The sequence below is a fragment of the Ascaphus truei genome, chromosome 4 (assembly GCF_040206685.1).
Source record: "Ascaphus truei isolate aAscTru1 chromosome 4, aAscTru1.hap1, whole genome shotgun sequence".
Classification (NCBI taxonomy): Eukaryota; Metazoa; Chordata; class Amphibia; order Anura; family Ascaphidae; genus Ascaphus; species Ascaphus truei.
Window position 1 is genome coordinate 280,294,989 of NC_134486.1, and position 23,545 is coordinate 280,318,533.

The following is a 23,545-nucleotide window of genomic DNA, read 5'->3' on the forward strand; positions in this document are numbered from 1 at the left end:
TGAAGCTAGTATATTTTTGTCAACTGAATGACAATTCTGGCTGATCTTTCCGGTGAGCTTTCATACTCCATTAGGTTGTTTCTCCATCTCTTGTTAATGATGAAGCCTACACTGATTCTTCCATTTTCTGTACCTCTGTAATATAATAGGTGTCTGCTTTTGAGCTCAATGAGGCCTTCATCTTTTTATCTTACTTCACGAATGCCAACTATATCCCAATTAATCTTTTCAAGTTCACCTTCCAGTTTTTTCAGTCCTGCTTCACTGGAGAGAGTTCGGCAGTTGTAAAGTAGGGAATCAGAATTAGCTTTTTATACAGGATACAATGGAGAATAAATAATTGAAAAATATTGCTTTTAGTCACTGATTAAGATTGTATTATTTGTCACAACTCACAGAGTTTCGGGATGAGCTAAATGGAATTAAAGATAGTAAAATGGGAGAAAGGAATGGTTGCACTTTTTTCATACTGTAAGTGGAAGTATCGTGATCATGTCTTAATAGAATTATTATTTTAGCTTGTTATAGAACCTCGGGGTTGAATGACATGTAGTAGAATGGAATAAGGCATCAAGGTACAGATGCAGCGGCCGTTATCCGACCATTTTTCTCCATCACAGGTTATCAGTGGGTTTAGTATATGGTTTCTATCACAGTGCACTTAACTGTTGGTAGTAGTCACTTTTTTCATTTGGTGCACCTTTTTTTAGGTCTAGCGCTTTTTAGTTTAGGTTTTTAGTTTAGAGTAATCCCTGATTGGTTCACTGCAAATTACATCTCAATACGAAAGTGGAAAGAAGAAAATTGATTAGAAAGAAGATGAAAACAATCAACACAGGAACATCAAAAATAACAGCAGATGATTTTAACAAAAGCTAAAAATCCATTCTGCTTGCTCTAAATTCATAGAGACACTTTAACAAGCAATTATGGAGACCTTATAAAGATTGGAGTTGAAAGCACAGAAACGTGGAGTAAGCGAAACAGGATAAGAACATATAGATGAAGCAAAGCAATTACAAAGTAACAAAAATAAATGAAGCAGTCTGACGATGCAAGAATGTAATATTCAGAGCTATGCAAGATGATCCGCAAATGTATGACTGAGTATGTATGAACATGTAACTGTGATATGGTGAAAAAGACTATCATAGATAACAAAATCTTAAAGTAGACGAAGTAGTGACTTATGATTGAGAAGAAGGAAGTCATTGCACTTAAACAAGACGATGGATCAAAAATAAAAGACTGTGCACTTATCATAAAGAGAGTTGAAGACTTCTACATTAAATTGTATGTAAACACAGATATCACAGGGCATAATCAAGCAGAGGAAGATCTAGAAGAGACCGCCAATGATTTGTCTTTCATGAGTTCTTCTAGAAGAATAGAAAAATAAAGAAATCCAGGGAGAATGGGAAAGCCATATGGAAGATGAAATAACAGAAATTATGATAGAAGCTGGGGGAGAAGAAGTACAGAAAATCCTTGCAAAACTCGTTACATGCTTCTTGAAGAACAGAAACATTTTGGAACAATGCCATAGTTATCCTCCTTAACAAGAAAGGAGACAAAGAAGACCTCAAGAACTACAGCCCAATCTATTTTAATCCCTTACAAGATTTTTATGAAGAAACTCCCTAAACAGCTGCAACAGACCAAGACCATGGACTTATCTCAGCCTATAAAGCAAGTGGATACAACACAATGGACAGCATTCAAGTCATACAAGAAGTTATTTTCCTGAAGTAATGAATATGTTCTCCCACTCAGTTTAAGATTTATAGACTACAAAAAAGCACTTGATTCTGTCTACACCTCATTGGTTTTAAATGCATTAAAAAAACAACATTTTGAAGAAGTGTACATTGATATTATAAGGAACATTAAGAGAATGCCACATTAGTCATTAGATTACATTGAGATAGAAGCAAAATAATGATCAAAAAAGGAGTATGACAAGGAGACACCATGGCACCAAAGCATTTTCATGCAACACTAGAACAATTGTTCAGACATTGAATTAGGAAGAGAAAGGAAACACAATCAATGGTGAATACTTAACTTGAGTCACCTACAATTTGCAGATGACATTGTTATTGTTGCCACAAATCCAATAGACCTTCAGCAACAAATCGGAGAACTCATCGAAGCAAGTAATAAAGTGAGCCTAATGAGAATTATTTCATATAGCCCGATACCAGTATGTTTGAAACTAATAAATATACACACAAGATCTGCTCAGTGGGGAATGCACTGTTAAATCACTATATCATCAGTTATATGGAAAAACCAGACCTGTTTATTCCACAGAAATGAGTCCTGTCTGCACGAAGGATAGAGTCACAGTATTCTAGGATAAGTCTGTACAATCAATCTCTGAGACGGCAGAACTACTCTGTATTCTGGCTACTTTCTCAATGAAAATTACTCTATGCAGCTCTATACCAGTGTGTTTGAAACTAATACACACAAGGTCTATTCAGTGTGTAATTCACTTTTAAAAAAACTACATCGGTATAAGATACTAGCCAATAAATGGTAAAACCAGACATTTTTATTTCACAGGAAACTAGACCTGTTTATACAAATCAGGTCAGACGGTGACAAACTAAGAGCTGAATAAACAAGCCTGTTCTTAGGCAGTACATACATACGCCAGGGACTAAGTACAGTATATAACCCTTGTGAGAATAATTGCCAATGACCCGATACAAGTGCACTTTATATTAGCGACTATACAAGGCCAACAAAGGTAGTCACTCACTGACAAACAGCTACATTGATACTAGATACCTCCTGATGCTTTTAAACCAAGCCAGTTTATTTACCGGATATTAGATCTGCCTGTTCAAATCATGCCATACGGTGAACCGATCAGGACAGTACACACTCCTACTATAGTCACAGTGCCCTCCATCCGGGTTCCATTAGCTGACGCTATGTATTCCTCACAAACAATATCAACCCTATTGATCCAACAATACTCTTTGTGCTATACACCAATCCTAGGTATATACTCTATCAACTAGGATATCATCTGGTTATTATACTGTCATCGTAAACAATCCACCATTACTGTTATTGGTTTCTCTATCTACAGTGACACCAGCTGACCCTTAAATCTTATATCAGGAGCAACATCTAGATCTATTTGACCACGGGTCTCTGGATCCAGATTAGACCTAACCTAGAGAGGTTTATGATTACCCTAGCTATTATACTGCTGCGACACACTTTATTCGAGCAAATACCCAGTATGTACCTGGCAGATACCTGGAATGCGCCGCTCCTCACCTCAGACAAGCCCCGTTGCGTTTGCCTTCCCAGCCATGGTTCATGCCTGGCTGACGGGCGGCTGATCTGTTAAATGATAATGATTAGGATTTAATAGGCTGCAATGCTTCGCGTGTCTACCAGATGGCATTAATTCATGAATTGTAATGCAGTATATATATATATATATATATATATATATATATATATATATACTGTGCAGTATTGCAGCCAGCGGGAATAAAATGCTTCAATCCCTGCCTGGAAAATAACGCAATGCACTCGGGCAGAAAACAGTCACAAACCTCAATACACCCGAGTACCCGAATTCGTGGGACTAGCCGAGCTCGAATAAAGTGTGTCGCCAGTGTACTAGACATAATCTAAGGGTCATTACACCTCTATTGGGGTATTTACCCTACATTATCTAGCACTCTTTTGAGCTGGTAACAGGGACTTATCCCTATTTGGATAAAGCCGCCTCAGAGCTATGGATCCAGCATGGGGCTGGTTAATTGCAGTCACTCAATTAGTCTGACTTCACCTGGACTAATGAGAGCTCTCTAAAATGCCTCATGTGATACCCAGGAGAGAGATTTTCCTAAGCACACAACAGTGCTGGTATGAGGAGAGGGTCTTGAATATACAGGAGGACTGTATATTGAAAGCAAGACACGTGGGGATCAGGCCTATTTTGCTGTATGCAGATGACCTAGGAACCTGCCAGAGGCTGGACCCTCAAGCACACCAAGACACCTGCACACCACTGACCTGAAGGGCCACCTGCCTTAAGGTACCACTGAGACTTTGGTGTGGTAGGCTGGAAAGGGGCTTATCCTCCCAGTCTCATAAGAGAGGGACTGGGGGAAGTAAGTTAACCCTTACAATGTGATAGGTGTTTGTTGTTTTTGTATATTTTTTTTGTAAGGGCTCTTTTCTTGCTTAGGCAAGTATCTGTATACTCAATCTTTCTTTTCCCAATACTATCCAAAGTCATGGGAAAATGTGTCCACTCCTAATTAAACAATTACTATACCAAGACAAATTTCCTTAGCCAATTCCAATCTGGCTTTCGCCTCAAGCACTCCACTGTAACTAGCCTCCTAAAAGTTTGCAAGGAGATCCACTATGGAATGGAACTGGGACTATTTACTGGTGCAATGTTCCTACATTTTGCAAAGGCTTTTGATACTGTTGACCATGTTATCTTGTTAAACAATCTTTTTTTTTTTTTTTCAACGTTCTGTTTATTGTTTTTTTCAGAGTATAACATACAGTTGTCACATTTTCAATGTACAAAGCTTTCCATGGGACAAACATCATTCATACCGACATGGGAATGGGGGAGACAGGAGGGTATGGGGATAGGAAGGGGGGTGGGAGGGAGGGGGGGGGCAGAGGAATCCTCTCTGATGTACGATATTCTCCGCTCCTGGTCCGTAGCTCAAGTGTCACGCCCATCTGTTTCGGCGAGGCACCGGGTAGTGATTAGGGGGGTAATGAACCTATTATAGCGTCTTCCCATGGCAGGATTACTGTCTCCCTCATATGTGACTAATTGCGGTTGTTGTCCGCCATCCAAGGAGAACTCACTTGCTGCTATCAAAGCCAGATGGAGGCATAGCTCACCCCTGGGATGTCCGTCTGTGCCAGCCAAGGCAACCAGACTTTTTGAAACTTTGGGCCAGTGTCGTTGACCAGACTTGTCAACTTTTCCATCTAGCAAAGAAACCAAATTCTATTCCGATTTTTGTCTAATGATGGAATTGCATTCTGTTTCCACAATGCTGCAGTCTCGCACCTCATAGCCGTAGCAAAGTGTGCGATCAATTTGTTCCCTGATCTAGACACGTCTGTCGTGGGTTTGCCTAAAAGGAACACCCACGGATCTAGCTGAATTTTGAGGCCCAAAAAGATCCTCTGTAGCCAATCTCTAATTTGGATCCACACGGGTCCCCTTGTTCCCCGCACTGCCTGGGGCAGAGCGGGGAAGCTCCCGGCGCGAATTTTGCCACTCTAACTGGGGTGAGATACCACCGCATTAGTACTTTATATGAGTTCTCCTTTAATGTTGTACAGATCGAACTGCTCGCCGCAGCCTTAAAAATCTCAGTCCAGTCTTCGTCTTCTAGTGGCCCCGTCAGATCTGTTTCCCATTGTGTCATGAACCTGGGTTTGTGTGAACCATCACCGTCGGAACCGACCACCACCCTGTACAAAGCAGAAATGAGTCCCCGTGGGTCGGTGCCCCGACCACAGAGCTTCTCAAAATTAGTTAGCGGCGGTCTAATAGTGTGTTTGGTGTAAAATGCCCGGACCTGGAGGTATCTAAGAAATTCTGTGTTGGGAATGCCAGTTTCTGACTGTAATAGATCAAATGGTTTAATGGTGTCACGCCCCTCCAGGTCTTTTAGTCTGTGGAGCCCCCTGTTTTGCCAAAGTGTGAAGTTTTTGCCTACCAATCCCGGAGCAAAATCTGGATTCCCATATAGTGGGGCCATTAAAGTGTGTTTAGAGGTTAATGAGTGATTAGTTTTGGCTGCTTCCCACACCGACAGTGAGTTGAGCACGGAGGACAGTGGGTCCTTTAGGTCTTTCAGTCTAGCTTTTGGGTACCAAATTAAGTTTTCGATTGCAAGCGGGGCGCAAACCTCCTTCTCCAACGCCACCCATCGTCTCAGCTCTGGATTCCCATGCCACTGTGTAATTTGGCATAATTGGGCAGCTTTATAGTATGCCAACAAACTCGGCACTGCCAGGCCCCCTGTCTCTCTGGATCTTTGCATAATTGTCATTTTTACTCGTGGTGTTTTATTTTGCCAAATAAATTTTGTGACTGAATTTTGTAGTTCTTTGATCTCTGATCGTACCACTGGTATCGGGAGAGTTTGAAAGAGATATAATAAACGTGAGAGAAGGTTCATCTTAACACAGTAGATTCTGCCAATCCAGGAAATTCCGTAAGTGGACCATATTTTGAGCTCCTTTGTCAAGGCCATTAGGAGCTTTGGATAATTTGCGTGATAGAGAGTGGAGCTCTGTTTAGTAAGATGTACCCCTAGGTACTTTATCGTTTTCGGCTGCCAATGAAATTTAAAATGAATTTCTATTAATTTCTCCATGTCTCTCGGCAAATTCAGACTGAGCGCCTCTGATTTAGCCTGATTGATCTTAAAACCCGAGATGCTATTAAATCTTTCCAGTAGGGCAAACAGATTGGGTAGCGAGGTGAGTGGCCTTGTCAGTGTCAGAATAATATCATCTGCATATAGTGCCACTTTGTGTTCTTGTGACAGAATTTGGATTCCGGAGATATCCGGGTTGCTACGAATGTGCGCTGCTAGCGGTTCCACGCATAAGGCGAACAACAGGGGCGAGAGTGGGCAGCCCTGTCTAGTTCCGCTTTTGATATTAAACAGCTCCGATGGGAAGCCTTGGTGTACTACCTTGGCTGCCGGGGTTGTGTATAATGCTTTTATTGCCCCTAATATTTTCCCTCTGAACCCAAATGCTCCGAGCGTAGACTCCATGTATGGCCAGTCAATCCTGTCGAAGGCTTTCTCCGCGTCTAAGCTTAGTGCTATGCCACGGATCAGGTTGGCATTGATGAAATCAATAATATCTATTATTCTTCTGGTATTGTCGGCCGCTTGTCTATCCCTAATAAAACCAACCTGGTCTGGGTGAATAAGCCTTGGCAGGATTGCACTCAATCTATTAGCCAGTAGTTTAGAATAAATTTTAATGTCTGAATTGATTAATGATATCGGCCTATAACTTTGGCAATTTGTGGGATCTTTGTCCTTCTTATGTATTAAGGATATCGACGCCTGGAGCATGTGTGCCGTGAAGGGTTCCCCCGACAATACCCCATTGAACATTTTGAGCATGTGCGGCGCTAAAATCCCCACAAATTTTTTGTAATATAAATTGGAAAATCCATCAGGGCCTGGGGCTTTGGAGGGTTTTAGGTTCTTAATAACCCCTACCAACTCCTCTAATGAAAAGTCCTTCTGGATCGCCTCGTGCTCCAACCTGCTCAGCCTAGGGAGATCCGCTTCTCTTAGGAAAGACTGGAGTGCGGCGATAGTTTTTGTGCTATGTGCAACCTTCTCCCCGTTATATAACTGCTCATAAAAAAGTCTAAACTCTTCCACTATTCGTTTAGGGTTGGAGGACATATCTCCTGTTTTGGTCTTGATTGCCTGAATGTTATAGTTTGGCTGCTTATTGCGGATCCGATTAGCTAGCATGGTGTCAGGTTTGTTGGCTTTCTCAAAGAATTTCCTCTTTGTCCAGCTCATGTCCCTCTCGGCCCAGGAGTTAAGGAGGAGGTTAAGTTCAATCCTTACATCCTTCAGCTCCTTTAAGATATCCCCTCCACCTGATCGGCTATGGAGTGTGGAGAGCTCATGTAACCTCTTATATAGTTGGGTCAATTTGGCCTCTCTTAGCTTCTTTCGTCTTGCTGCAAGACTGATCAGAGTTCCCCGCAGCGTGGCTTTAACGTTATGTGTAAATCCACAGTACCCGTGTTTAGTGAGAAAAACTGTCTGATCTCATCTTTGATTGTCTGTTCAATTTCTGGGATCTTAATCAGGGATTCATTTAGTTTCCAATTTGCTCCGGGACTAATCGGTCTAATTTGCGTGCATCGCAGCTCTATTGATGCATGGTCCGACCATGTAATGTCATGGATTATAGTGTCGGATATTTGGGGGACCATTCTGCCCGAAACAAAGAAGTGGTCGATCCTACTATAACTGTCGTGGGGGTGTGAGTAAAACGAATAACTACGCTCGCCAGGATGCTGCTCCCTCCAAATGTCAACGAGACAACCTCCCCGAAGTCCCTCCAGCAGTGTTGTGACTCCCGCCTGTCTTTCCCGCTCTTGTCTAGGAGATCTATCAATGCGGGGGTCCATAACTTTATTAAAGTCACCCGCTACAATAACGTTTCCTACTGCCCACCTTTGGAGTTTAAGAAAAAATGCGTCAAAGAACTGGGGGTCACGCTCACATGGGGCGTAAACGCATGCTAAGGTCACTCTGCACTGCTGCAGAAGACCCACTAGAATGATATATCGACCCTCTGGATCACGCTTTATTTGTTCAACCTCAAAAGGGACTCGGTTATGAAATAGTATAGCGACCCCTTTTTTCTTTTCTTTAGCTGAAGCGAGGTAAAATCGTCTGAAGTTTTTGTCTATGAACCCTGGGTTTTTACTTGAGCTATAATGTGTCTCTTGAAGGAAGAGAACATCCGCTTTCCGGCGTTTAAATTCTGCAAAAGCTATTCTGCGCTTTTGTGGGGAGTTGAAGCCCTTAACGTTTTGTGATACGAACGTCAGTGCCATGAGTGCGTGTATATGAAGTCTAGGTATGTAGCAGCAGGATATGACCTACCCGTGCCTCGTGTCCGCGAAGACCGCCAGTGACAGCTGAGTTGATTCCGTCTTGTCTTTGCCTTTGCTTTTCCTCTGGGGGAGTCTGGAGGTGTGGGGGGGAAACACCGGGGGGGGGAAACAAAAAACACAAAACCACATAACATTCACACATAAAACCAATTTGGTCTCAGACGACCTATGGTTTGCTGCCCGGGAATAGCAGTCATGCCTTGGACTCTCCCTCCCTCCTGTCCAGGCTCGTGGGGAGTAATCCTGCCCACGCCTTCCCAGGTCTTTGACTGGGCCGCGGTGTAGGACCGCAGCCCCGCCAGAAAGGCACATGCCAACAGGCGGGGACAAGGGCAGTCATCTGCCCCCCCGCCGACGATGCAACAGTATCTGAATAACCAATAAACTAGCTGTAGTGTTAGCTAAAACTTAACCCAAATTAACTATTGAGTAATCCCTTTGTAGCTCAACTGTATAGTTAACTGCACTATACTGCTAAAAGTGACACTCATTTGCAACCCCTTTAAATGTGTAAAGATAACAGCCTGTACCTCGGCTGACCCTGCCTCTATCTGAGATTTCAGTACCTGCCACTATATTTTTATACCAACTCCCCGATCCCCCCCCTCCACCCCCGCCGCCCCCCCACTCCATCTCCCATCCAGAGTGTATCCGGTGTATCAGTAGAGACCCGGCAGCCTCCTGCCCCCCGCCCCCCCCCTCCCACGCGAGCATTTAGCTGCGATGATTATTCCCGGCCACAGGGTCGCAGCTAGTCTCGGGACCCGTCTCTCCTCTGCTTCGGTGCTGGGACCATAACCCCTTTTCAATCTCCTTTACGGGGGAGTGCGCGTACCCCTAGGAGCCTCCCCAGCCGCCTTCTATGGCTTCCCGTGGCGCTGATCTGCTTCCGCGGCTGTCACTTCAGGGTCGTCCAGGGTCTGAATGGATCCGCCCCCTGATGTCATCGCGGCAGCATCCCCATATCCGCCCGCGAGCAGCAGAGGGGGAAGGCGTGTCCTGCGGGCGGAGCCGAGTGGAGCTCCCAGACTTCGCGCCAAAACAGCCCCCTCCATTGCCATTTCGCGCTTCTTCTCCAACCTGTCCCTCGTGAGCTGCTGGGCCGCCATCTTGGTGAGTGGAAGAGATTATCCGTTTGGATTTTTTCTTCATTTTCTGTTTGTTTTGGGTCCAGCTGCTTTTAATCTGACCAGGTCTGGGGGTGCTTTCCAGAGGGGGGGGGACGAGGCCGAGCTGAGGGGAGGGAGGGGGGAACGGGAGGAGGCAGGAGGAAGCCATTCAACGTGGCCTTCCCACCTTTACCTCCACCCTCAGCGGCCAGTTAGGGGGTGAGCCAGGGCCCGGGGCAGGCAATGTTTTGCAACTATAGTCCTGAACCTCAGACGGGTCTCGATGGACCTGCCTTTTCCCTCCGCTGACTGCTCGCTGCACCCACCTTCCTCCACTCAGCGGGTCGGGGAGGGCATGCCTCTGGTGCCTCCGGCAGCTGCAGCGTGTCTGGGAGCCCCAACCTCTTTAGGAACTCGGGACCGTCGGCTAGATGTTTCAGTGCCTGGGTCCGGCCGTTCTGCACTACAACCAGCGCAAACGGGAAGGCCCACCTTTATCTGATCTCTTTGTCTCATAAGAGCTTTGTAATGGGTTGGAGGGCCCTCCTTCGCGCTAGTGTGACTGGAGAAATGTCTTGGAATATAGCCATTTCGATCCCTTCAAATGGTACCAGTGGGGTGGCCCTGGTCAGACGGCAGATCTCCTCCTTGTTGGTGAAATGATGCAGGCGGAGTATGATGTCTCTGGGAGGGTTATTGGGCAATGGTCGGCCCCTCAGTGCACGGTGACACCTGTCCATGACTAATTCAGCCTCAGACTTCCCTGGCATTATAGATGTCATCCATCTATTAATCAGCCGCTCCGGGTCCAGGATTTCCTCCGGTATTCCCCTGACCCGTAAGTTGTTCCGCCTGTCCCGGTTCTCACTATCTTCGTGGCGCTCCTCCAGCTCAGTCACCCTCTGCTCCAGCCTAGCGATCTGGGCTCCCATCTCCCCTTGACATTTGGAGGTCTCCTCCACCCTCTCCTCCAGTGCGTTCGTGCGGTTACCGATGCCAAGTATATCTTTTCTCAGCTGGTCCACCTCTCCCCGGAAGAAAGTTTTTAAATCGGAGAGTAGCTGTGCAATCTCCTGTTTGAGTGAACCTGTGGGCTCCTCCGTGGTCATCTCTATCTCCGGTGCGGAGTCAGAGTCGGATGCCGCCATATTAGCTGTCTCTCTGGGCTTTTTTGCACCGGTGAAGTAGGTGCGCACATCTACCCTCTGCTTAGGCTTTTTGCGGGTCGCTGCTATCCTTTTATGTCCAGTGATGTTAGCTGGATCGGGGGCAATATTTTATTTTGAGTTTTATTGGGTTTTTAACACGTTATTTTGCTGAATATCGTCGGCGGGAAACGGAGCACTCAGATCAAGCCTCCATCTCCGATCCCGTCACGCATGCGCCTTCCGTTAAACAATCTTTAATGCTTTGGAATAGGGGAACAAGCTTTAAAGTGGTTTCACTCCTACGTATCATGTATATCCCAACATAAGTCTATGAGGCTCTAACTCTAAACCCATGGATATCACCTGGAGTGTCCCGCAAGGCTCTGTTATGGGCCCCAACTCTTTTCAGTCTTCATCAATGATCTACCCACATACAGCTGGTAAGGGAGCTTAAAATCGCATGTTATGTATGTGGATGACACATTCTTATATGCACACAGCCCTAGCCTCTCTAACCTTGAACACGTACTTCAATCTGATTTTAGGAGACTTGAAAACTGCATTTACCCAAACAAACTGTTTTTAAACACTGACACGACTGTAACAATGGTATTTGGACCAAGGCTAAATTCTAAAGCTACCAATTTCTTCAGATCAGAACCAACTCTAATGTCATTCTAGCCCCTGTCACTAGTTTTAAATATCTGGGCATATGGTTTGACTCCCATTTAATATTTGGTTTGTACATTGATACCCTGACATCCAAAACCTATGCCAAACTAGGTGTACATTATAGGAAGAAATCCTTCCTAAACCAGCTGGTCAGAAAGCGTATCGCACAGCAGATGCTAATGCCAATTATAGACTTTGGGGACATAGTATATGGCACAGCACCCCAAACTCACTTTGGCAAACTAGACATCCTCTATAACTCAATATACCGTTTTGTACCCCAATGTAACTATAACACACATCACTGCGAAATGCTCAAAGAACTGGATTGACCATCACTTGAGTCTAGGTGCAAAATTCATCTCTCCTGTCTTGCCTTCAAATACTTTCTGGGTAAGCTACCCGTCTAACTGAACAAACTCCTCACCTCTACCACATGCAGCACTTACTGTATCATCTGAGATCTGACTCCAAAAGACTGTTCATACTGTAGTCCCAAGATTCAACAAAGTATCTGGCCACTCCTCCTTCTCTTACCATGCACCTCACAATTGGAATAATCTACCGGAGACTCTCAAAACCACCTCCAGTAATAATATATATTATCTTTAACTGTTCATCCAATGTCTTTACATACAATGTATAACCCTGTTCACTTCATTTAACCATGTATTTGTAACCATGTATTTGTCATCATAACTCTGTGCTCAGGACATTGACTTGAAACCGAAAGGTAACTCAATGTATTACTTTTTGGTAAAACATTATATACATATATAAATCCTATTTGCTTTTCCTTCCACCTTGTTAGTTTTTCCACAATATGAAGAAATTAGTTTTGTTTAAAACTTTTCTAGAATAGTAAAACCTGGACAAGGGATCAACTGCAGATTTCCATGTAACACACAGTACAAAGCACAAACATTAACTCACTCCATATGGGTTTATTAAATGCATACATTATTGTTAATATCTACTCTCTTGAATAGCTGCTAATGATCAATAATGGATAGGGCATTTTTGTAAGTATACAAATATATATTATTTTATATATAATATATGATAAATATATATTATATATATTATATTATCTATATATATATATATATATATATATATATATATATATATATAACTATAAAAACTACAGTATAGCGTTTAGATGTGTGAGCTCTGACATCAGAAAATTTGTACTACAAAATAAATGTAACATACAGCCCAATATGATCTTCTTGTTTTTTTTTTTACAACACATATATTTTATTTGTCTGATATATTCTAATGGATTCAAATCAGACAGGAATCATGAGAACAAATAATTGCAGAGCATACCGCAGAAAAGAGCAAAGCATTCTATGGGAAAGGACACTGACATATGATACAATTTTGCATTCAGTTTGGAACACTGAAAATCCCACAAAGCCTGAAATAACTATGACACAAAGGCTTCAAAACCTCATTTCAATTTAATGCTCCAAGCTTTCAGAGGTGCTTGGCACTAGGTCAAACCTGTGTATAATGTCACAGCAAATATGCCCCAGCAGTGCTGAAAACAAAATTCATACAAAATAATGGTCACATTTAGAAATGGAATGTGTCATTAGGGATTCACTCAAATGTCATATTATATGCTTTAATGCATTTTGGTACAATGAACTATGCTTCTATGAAAGCTTGCACGCGTTTCACCAACAATTTGCATGAATGTGAATGAATATAAACACCATATACCGATGTATAATGCCTGCTTATTAAGCCTGCTTAATCTTCTCAGCTGCCAGAAAATACTGAAGAAAAAAGATTGCGGTAAACCCCAGCTGTAGGGAAAGCTTCTCGCTATGTAAAATGCAGCCATTAGATCTGTCTATGGCTGGTCCTTCAATAGGTTGTGGTACAAATTTTTTTCCCGGCAAGGATATTTAAATAAGGCTACATCTCTACAGGTATATGCTGGAATTGATTCATTATTTGTATTTATGTGCTAGAAGTAATAAAAAAACTTGTATAAAGATTTTCCTGTAAAATACATTTGCTTTGTTTACACATATTTTCCACCTGAAGTTTTCAAATGTCGTAATTGCTGGGTTTCTGAGCAGGAATAAATGTTATGTGTGTACAGTATGTGACATGAATTGACCATTTATTGGAACATGTAGGTACTCGTTTTGTCTGTAAATGACTCATGTGTTTCAATAGACATCTTAGTGAATAACAACTGGTCTTTATTTTCAAACGGATATACGTCAGCAAAAACTACTGTCTTACAATGTGCAACAAATTTAATTTTGGAGATGACACTTAAATATTTCAAAACATTTTTCCAATGTTCTTGATTTTTTTTTAAATAAGAGAAATATCACACAAATAGTGTGATCAATATAATTTCTAAAAGTTTTAAGTATTTTTGATTACAAGGGACTTTCGAAAGGGTGTTATTGTCTATATTGTATCCTTACACAAATTATAATGCAATTAGATTTATTGCACAATGTATTCCTTGGTGTTAGCATATTTTCTAAATGCATTATGTTTTGCATGCTACTAAACCAAATAAATGTTTCAATTACAATACCAAACTATGTAGAAAATATTACAGGTACATGCATACTGACAAAACAAAAATCAGGTCAATTATTTAAAAGTGATGAATATGTACGTTCTTATTTTGGCAGCCATTATGTTCTCTTTAATGTACCTTACTATGCAAATTATATTTTTTCTACCCTAGGCTCACTGGGAGGGCCTCACAGGCAGGATAACTTTCAACAAAACCAACGGCTTACGGACAGATTTTGATTTAGATGTGATCAGTCTCAAGGAAGAAGGCCTTGAAAAGGTACTTGAGATGTTCAACCTTTGGATTAAAAGTTTAACATAAAATATTGAAGAGTAATATTATGGGATTTTTCTTTTGATGTTGCCGTTGTTTATAGTTTGCTTCAGCCTGACATATTCAATTGAATTTAAACTGTAATACAATAAACCGCTCCTAATGAACATACCCAGGAGTGTTCTTAAGGGGTTATTCAAGTTAGCTGTTAAAAGGAAATGTAAAAGGAAATGTAAAGTATTCTCTGTGTATTTCTTTTGGGAAATGAAGTATTTTGTGCAATTGATTCATCCTAAACAATTATCATAGTAATTCAAGGAAATCATTATTAATTTAATTAAATTGTTATGTAATGATTTTTGGACTTAGTAATTACAAGCTAATAATGTTAGTACATAATTATTCCAGTTAGCGCCATAGGAAAAATAAATCAATGTGTTTTGTTAATAGAGGTGACATAGAAGAATTATGACTAAGTGTATCCCAGAGAAAGCTTGTTTACATATTTTGCACCTATTTTGTCTCATATAACTAAGCAATTATATAAAGGATTATTGGAGAATTTAAAGCAGTGCAGTTAAACACATAATATAATGTAAAGTATCCAATAAATAGTTTTTCAACCGTCATTAGCATCAAAAACATCTTTCATTCTAAAGTGGCATAACTCTCTCTGTCTGACAATAAGAGTAAAAACAACACCTTTATGTTTTACTTTTGACAGTCCAAATCAGAAGTAAATAATTAACAATATGCCCTGTAGTAGCAGTGAAGTTGTGGATATGCTGTTGTAAATAAAAAAAGGGGATGAATTTTAGGCATGGATTTGGATCTGCAGCGGATCGGCCGGTTAATTTGGTCCACAGATCAATCTCAAAAAGGGTGATTCACGTTTTGCAGACTTTTTAATGATTCTTATCAATACACAGCGTGGATTCCGCAATCTGTTAAAAAAATTCTAGAATCCAATCCATTGATTCAGTAATCCGTTGACAGATTTTTAAGAATCCACTAACGAGTTGCTGAATCTATGGATTGGATTTTACAAATCCGTCAACGGATTGTATCTCCAATGGCGGTTTTTAATGAATCCACGCTAATTAAAACCGACAAAATCCGTTTGCAGATTTTACACTGCAACATAAGAAAGAAACACTGAATGGAGCAAAAGCACTGCCACATGGATAAGTCCTTATATATTGCACTCAGTGTCTGTGGGGAGGGTAACCTTGCTCAATAGTAATTGGTGCAGTCAGAAACAATAATCTGGTCCTACATGCAATGTGTAATGAATGACTTAAAAACATTTATTGGATATACGCTAAAATAAATTGGAACCAGATTATGACAATGTGAGTACTTAAAAATGACTAAAAGTGGTACGAGAGGCTCCTTGTAAGTAAAGTATGTCCAGTAACAGTAAATGGATTGGTTGGCATAACGGGCAAAAATTCTATGGAAGCACTAATGAGTAGATTCAGACAAGTGTATTGATTACTTGCTAACAAGTGCTTCTAATGACGTCGCCGAAGTGGCTGACAGCAACCATATACTCAAATTCTATTGTGAGCCGTGTGTAATACTAGCGTGGTTTGCAAATACTGAGAGCCTCTCTGCTTATACTCATACGACCACTGTTGGTGGTAAGTAACCAACACTACAAATCACTATGTGAAACAGGATATAGTTTTAACCCTATAGTCTTGATAGTATATTATCCCCCCGAGACTCATGGGATTAGTAGTGTGGAAGCATAGAAAACATAAGATAGAACTGTAAGCTCCAATGGCTCTACAGAGCAACCACAGCAGTGCACACATAGTAAACAAATAGGCAAACCCACAGCTATGGTATCACCATGCAAGCCTGCATGGTGCCAATAGTATGCAAAAGGTGTGGGTGTATAATCAAGCAGGCATAAGTGGAATGATCGTGACAGTAACAGAAAACTCCTGCAAAATTCTAACCCTGGCTGAGATTAGCTGCACACAGGGTAGGGAGAGAAAAAGGGAAGTCCCTACACACCAATATATACTTTCCCTACTCTCCCTTCAGGGTGGTATGTCAGTAAGAACGTGCCTACCAATCGGATCACAAGCTCCCACACCCTAACCCTAATTTTGCAGGGGTTTTCTGTTACTGTCACCATCAGTCCACTTATGCCTGCTTGATCATACACCCACACCTTTTGCATACTATTGGCACCATGCAGGCTTGCATGGTGATACCATAGCTGTGGGTTTGCCTATTTGTTTACTGTGTGCACTGCTGTTGTTGCTCTGTAGAGCCATTGGAGCTTACAGTTCTATCGTATGTTTTCTATGCTTACACACTACTACAGTACACCCATGAGTCTCGGGGGGATTCTATACTATCAAGAGTATAGGGTTAAAACTGCATCCTGTTTCACATAGTGATTTGTAGTGTTGGTTACTTACCACCAACAGTGGTCGTATGAGTATAAGCAGAGAGGCTTTCAGTATTTGCTAAACACTCTAGTATTACACACGGCTCACAATAGAATTTGAGTATATGGTTGCTGTCAGCCACTTCGGCGACGTCATTAGAAGCACTTGTTAGCAAGTAATCAATACAGTTGTCTGCATCTACTCATTAGTACTTCCATAGAATTTTTGCCGTTATACCAACCAATCCATTTACTGTTACTGGACATACTTTACTTACAAGGATAAAGCATAACGTACCACTTTTAGGCATTTTTAAGTACTCACATTGTCATAATCTGGTTCCGATTTATTTTAGCGTATATCCAATAAATGTTTTTTAAGTCATTCATTACACATTGCATGTAGGACCAGATTATTGTTTCTGACTGCACCAATTACTATTGAGTAAGTGACCCTCCCCACAGACACTGAGTGCAATATATAGGGACTTATCTGTGTGGCAGTGCTTTTGCTCCATTCGGTGTTTCTTTCTTATGTTGTCCAATCATTATGCACCGGTCTGCCCTTTTGACCTCTGGTCTATCTAGGTAGAGCGGGTTTTTCACCTTTTTGTTCTGTTTTACACTGCAAAACAGATTTGGGGGGTAAAATGGGAGAAAATCCAGGAAATGGATTTTGGGCAGATCCGCCCATCTCTAGTTGTAAGTACTATAGCTGCACCAGATTTATAAATGTGGTCTCAATGGTAAATTGTTGATAAATTGTTCCTTTTTGTACACGTTTAGCAGTTAAGAAACCTTGATCACACCCATGAAAAGTAAACAACCTTTGGATAGATTTTCATTGCTAACACATTCTCTACGTAAACTACTAAGTAAATATGAAAATAAGGGATTGTGTTTAAGATCCACCCAATATTGCATCATGATGACAGAATTCCTTGCAATAAAATACTTTTCTTATAGTCCTCTTTGGAAATATCAAAAAAAAAATAACATTAGAGGAGGTGCATTATAAAATGCTTAGTTCTTAGTTCTACCTATATCATAATTAATGAAAAAATAAAATATAATTCACATAAAATTGAAAAAGACTAAAGATGATTTGTCTTTTTTTTAAATAGCCTGAGAGAATTTTTTGCTGAAGTCTGCTCATCTGCCTAAATTAGCTGAAAATAATTTGTGAATATTTTTCAAGAAAACTGCACAATTCACCAACCATTAAAAGTCAACGTGCAAAGTCACTTTGCCTCTAATTTACTGCCAGTTTGGCTACATTCAGATGGAAGTGGTGAAAAGCTGGCAAAATTGGTAAAGTCCTGCGATAATCTGGCCAACATGTTGCACCTACAGTAAATGTATCTTTGCGAATTCCGCGCCGTGTGAACAAAAAATATGCCAAGCCCGACTGAAGACATTCACAGATCTCTAATTCCTACATTACAGAATTTTGCTCTAAATTTAAATGTGGAGAAATTGTTTGTGAATTTTTTAGCTTTTAACCCATTCATGGCCAGAGAGACCTGCATTGGTGCTGTGAAAACTTCTGGGTTTATGGTATTAGAGTACTGTAGGTTGGTTACACTCTAATTACTGTCACGTTGAGCAAAGTCAACATGTATGAATATTGTTTCTGTGTGTGATTTCTCATAACCACTAGAGGTTGCTATTCCATTATCATAGTGGAAATGGTTCAACAAAATTCCTAATTAACACAACACATTACTCATCATATAGATCTAAACTGCTATACATATGTAACGAGTATTCCCCCACCCAATAGCATATAGAATGTATGTGCGGGGAACTTAATGTTACCAGGTGTGGTGCTTTACCTGTTAGGCTCACAGGAGGCCTAAACCTCCGCCACGGGGAGCCTGGGGCACGTATAAATAATAGGAGTAACCTCGTACTCGGTGCAGCGCCTCCACCTGCGATGGCTCCCACCAGACGGGGAGTGGTTCGTCGCAGGACAATATATATATATCACACACACAGCATGTAAAATAACCAATAACTTTACTGTAGCAACCGTACTTATTCATATATATAAATCAACAGGTGTCCCTCTCTAGAGGAGACACTAACTACTGCGTCTCGCAGTACGCTACCCCCTTTCACCGGGTGATCCCACCCCGTGTCCAGTAACCCCACACAATATGTGCCTTCACCTGAGATAGATATGTGTGACTGCGCAGCCACTAGTCCGGTGTAAGTATAATAGAGTATAGTTGGTGCACTTGGTGATGGTTACCTGCTGAGCACTCCAGTGCCCGGGCCTGCCAAGGAGCTTCACAAAGGATCCGATGACCACTGACCACAGGAACTACCGTCCGGGGCGATCCCACCCAGATGGCTGCTGCAGCGACAGCGAACGTCTGAGCCCAGACCTCTGGATGGACGCGCAGCGTCCGCTGTGTCCCTAACTGACTCTGGATAATAAGGGGGCAGGGTCCCTAACCTGGGGCCTGTCCCTGCAACACTCAAAGCTACTGGTGACTCAGGACAATCTGGGGCCTAGGAGGCTGCTGGCCTAGTGCAGGGAGTCACAGACTCCTGCACCCTACCTCCTTCCTCTAGCTGCTCCTGACGCTGACTGACTAACGTGCTCAGAGCCCGCGAAATGTATCTAATCTCCTCTCTAGGGAGATGCTGTAGCCCTATTAGCTACCTGGAGTCATGTGGGGCGCTCCTTAGGCTCATGGGATATGTAATCCCTTCTAGAGCCCTCTGCTGGTTGGCTGCCTCTTGCACGCTTCTCTTGCGCATGCACGAGCTTCCCTGCTGGCCACCACACCAAGATGTTCACTGCACATGAGCGAACTCATAGAAGATGGCGGCACCCTCGCCGCCCTGCTCCGGGAGCGCCGGGAGCCCTAACAACGCGATTGCGGCCCTGGCAACCAGCCGCACGCTTCCCCGGCAACCCCCCGAGCAGAATCCTGACCGCCCCCACTCTTGCGATCGGCTGACGGGGCCGCCATTGGGCTCGGAGGCACCCGCAATCGCCAGCAAGGTGAGGGGGGGGGCTTGACAGGTAGGGGGGACCTGGCTACATCCTCTCCCTGGTAAAAACCTGAACGTCCTCGCTTGGGACACATAACTTCAAAACTATACACATCAGTTATATAATAAAAATGCAGTTCAATTATATAACTTAGCACATTCGCATTTACTTTATACGATGTTGCATAATTCGGTGAGCATCACAATCACAGATTGGATTTTGCTCCGAGACCACTGCTGAGCCTCATAATGGGGTGCCCCAATTTGATCATAGGTTACCCGATTTGGAGGGTACATGACTCTTTGGCTCCTTCGGAGCTGTTCTTCTGCAACTCCCTTGGGTGAGTAATAAACACAGTCCTGAGGCTCAGCCTCTTCCCTTGAGGTGGAGAAATGTCTCTGAACAGTTTCTGTTCGGCACAAAGCATGGGCTTTGTGGATCCAAAGGCTGACCCGCTGGGGCCACCTTAGTAGGCGCTGGCCTACGGGGCCCTTTATCCGTAGCTCCTCCGGGAGATCCCCCTTCTGCGGAATAGTCCCTTTGAGAGGGCCCTTCCATGGGGTCTTCAGGAGTTTCAGATTGGGTTTTGTTATTTACAGTCTCTTGACCCATCTCTGATAAGTCGGACTCACCATTGAGCGGCGTGGCCAGTATCTCTGCTTCCTCATCTCCCACTTGTGGAATGGGGAGAAGATGTTACGTGCCATACCTTTACCCGGCCTTCAGTGTCTTTGATGCGATAAAACGGAAGGCCAGGCATCTGAGACTCTATTTCATATACACCGTCTCTCCATCGGTCGGCAAATTTGTGTTTTCCTGGGACTCCCAGATTTCAAAGCAACACAGCGTCTCCAGGACGAAGCTCCCGATATTTGACCTTATGATAGTATCGTCTTTTATTGTCAGCATTCAGCCTAGCTGTAGACTTCTCAGCCTGTTGATAGGCCTGCTGCAAGCTGTCTTTAAGTCTTTGCACATATTTGAAATGGGTAGCATTGTGTTTCCCATCCGTCGAGACTCTAAGACGTACATCCACTGGCAGTCTCGCCTCTCGTCCGAACATGAGGAAGTATGGGGAGAATCCAGTTGACTCGTGTCGGGTACAATTGTACGCGTGCATCAGGGCCTCCACGTGTCGACTCCATTCAGTCTTCTGAGCTCCCTTTAGAGTTCCAAGCATGTCCAGTAATGTCCGATTAATATCGTTCTGGTAAAGCGTCTCCTTCGGGGTGGTATGGGGTCGTTCGTGATTTGGCAATGTTCAGCATTTTGATCAATTCTCGGACCAGAGTGCCCTCAAAATACCGACCTTGGTCTGATTGGAGACGATTTGGAAGACCATAATGAACGAAGTACTTCTCCCATAATATCTTCGCCACCGTGATAGATTTCTGGTCTTTAGTGGGGAAGGCCTGGGCATACCGAGTGTAATGATCCGCGATGACCAGCATGTTGCATATTCCTCGGCTATCAGGCTCAATGCACAGAAAGTCCATACGCACAAGGTCCATTGGACCAGAACTTTTCAGATGGCCCATGGGCGTTGCTCGGGTAGGCAGAGTCTTGCGTTTGATACACCGCAAGCAACGGCGACAATGGTGTTCTACAGCCTCTCACATCTTGGGCCAGAAAAAGCGGTCTCGGACCAACCCAAATGTCTTCTCTACACGAGATGTCCATGCTCATCATGAAGGGACTTTAACACCATGTACTGTAAGTTCCTAGGGAGGATTAGTTGTCGTCTGTCCGGGTAGTTGTGATATTGCACCACCCGATAGAGTAAACAATTATCGATTTCCAATTTGTCCTCTTCCCGCATGAGTGAGGCAACCAAGTCGTTGGGAGCACGCTTCAGAAGGGCTGGATTCTTCTTTTCAACGGCTTGCCTAATGATAATAATGACAGGATCTCGTATTTGGTAGTCTACCAGATCTTTCCACCGTAGCACTTTGTCATGAGTTACAGTATGTTCATCCCCTTTGGATCGCAGTTGGCGGCTGGGACAGCCTGCAACTGGCATCCCAAGGAATCCGCAACCCGTAATTCTGAAAAGGCCACTTGATCGTTGATGATGGCGGCGGTGCTACACATAGCTCACACCCCTGGTCCTGGAAGTTCTTCCCATTCCTCATCATCTTGAGTAGCACTTAGCCCTGGCCGTCGGGAGAGGGCCTCAGCCCCGACATTCAAGGGTCCCGGCTTATACTTCAGGGAGAAGCGGTAATTGTTCAGAGCTGCCAGCCATCGGTGTCCTGCTGCATCCAATTTGGCTGAGGTATTGATGTACTATACGTGAGGGGATTGTTATCCATCCTTACCTCAAATGTAACACCATAAAGGTAATCGTGGAGCTTCTCGGTGATCGCCCATTTGAGAGCCAGGAACTCCATCTTGTGGACGGGGTATTTCTGTTCACTGGGTGTCAGACTGCGGCTGATGTAGGCTACAGGCCGAAGGCCCTCGGGGTGCTTCTGGTGCAGGACGGCACCCAGTCCATTGAGACTGGCATCCACATGCAGAACGTATGGTTGTTCGGGATCAGCATACGCAAGCACCGGCGCTTCGGTCAGGCTTTTCTTCAACTTCAGGAAGGCCTGTTCACACTCAGGCGTCCATTTATCGCCAAACGGTTGACGGGCCGATGTGGCCTTCCTTCCTGTATCTTAGGGGTATATCTTCAACAGATTGTTCAGGGGTTTAGCTCGACTAGAGTACCCTTCCACGAAGCAACGGTAATACCCACAGAACCCTAGGAAGGATCGTAGTTCCGCTACATTCTCGGGATGGGGCCAGTTCACTGGGTCGGTGGTAATTCCTTGAGCAGACACGATGTGTCCCACGTAGGTCATCGAGGTGTGACAAAACCGACACTTGTCGAGGGACAATTTCAATCCTTCTTTCCCAAGACGGTCTATCACTTTAAGCAGTCTCTCTTCGTGCTCTTCTAGGGTCCTTCCGAAGACAATGATGTCGTCCAGGTAGACGAGACACTCCCGAGGGTTCATGTCCCTGATAGTCTTCTCCATCAGTCTTTGGAAGGTAGCAGGGGCCCCACATATACCTTGTGGCATACATGTAAATTGGTAGAACCCCAGGGGGCAGACGAATTCTGTTTTCTCCTGATCCTCTGCATTCATGGGAACCTGATAGTACCCAGATCGTAGATCGAGCAAGCTGAACCATTGGCTTCCGTTCAGAGCATTCAGGATCTCTTCAATGCGAGGAAGGTTGTACTGGTCCGGTATCGTACGATTGTTCAGGGTTCGATAGTCGACACACAGTCGTACGGATCCGTTCTTTTTCCTCACGACCACTATGGGAGAGGCGTAAGGGCTCAGAGACTCCGTCAAAATCCCAGCAGTCTCCATTTCTTGCAAGACGTTCCTCACATCGTCCACATCCCTAGGGGCGATGCGACGAGAGCGTTCACGGAATGGAGTGGCATCACTCAGTCTAATGGCATGTTGAGCGCTGTGACTGCACCCCACATCCATCTCACTCATGGAGAACACAGTCCGTCGTTTATTCAACTGGGTTGTCAGCCACTCTTTCCACTCAGTGGGCAATGTCGACTCGCCGAAGTTGAAGTCCAGATCGACTAACCGCTCACCCGCTGCCGCCGCCTTCACCTGCGGCATGGTTTCCACAGGGCTGACCGGATATATGCAACCCAGACTCTG

The 23,545-nt window shown here is 43.5% G+C and overlaps 1 protein-coding gene across 2 annotated transcripts in view; it reads left to right on the forward strand.

Moving 5' to 3' along the window:
• GRIK2 (glutamate ionotropic receptor kainate type subunit 2) overlaps positions 1 to 23,545 on the forward strand; it is a 925,501-nt gene that overhangs the window by 558,117 nt on the left and 343,839 nt on the right. For both annotated transcript variants that reach the window (XM_075597530.1, XM_075597529.1), the window contains one exon: positions 14,350 to 14,457. In XM_075597530.1, the coding sequence (XP_075453645.1) occupies positions 14,350 to 14,457 (108 nt within the window). The remainder of the gene's footprint in view (positions 1 to 14,349; positions 14,458 to 23,545) is intronic.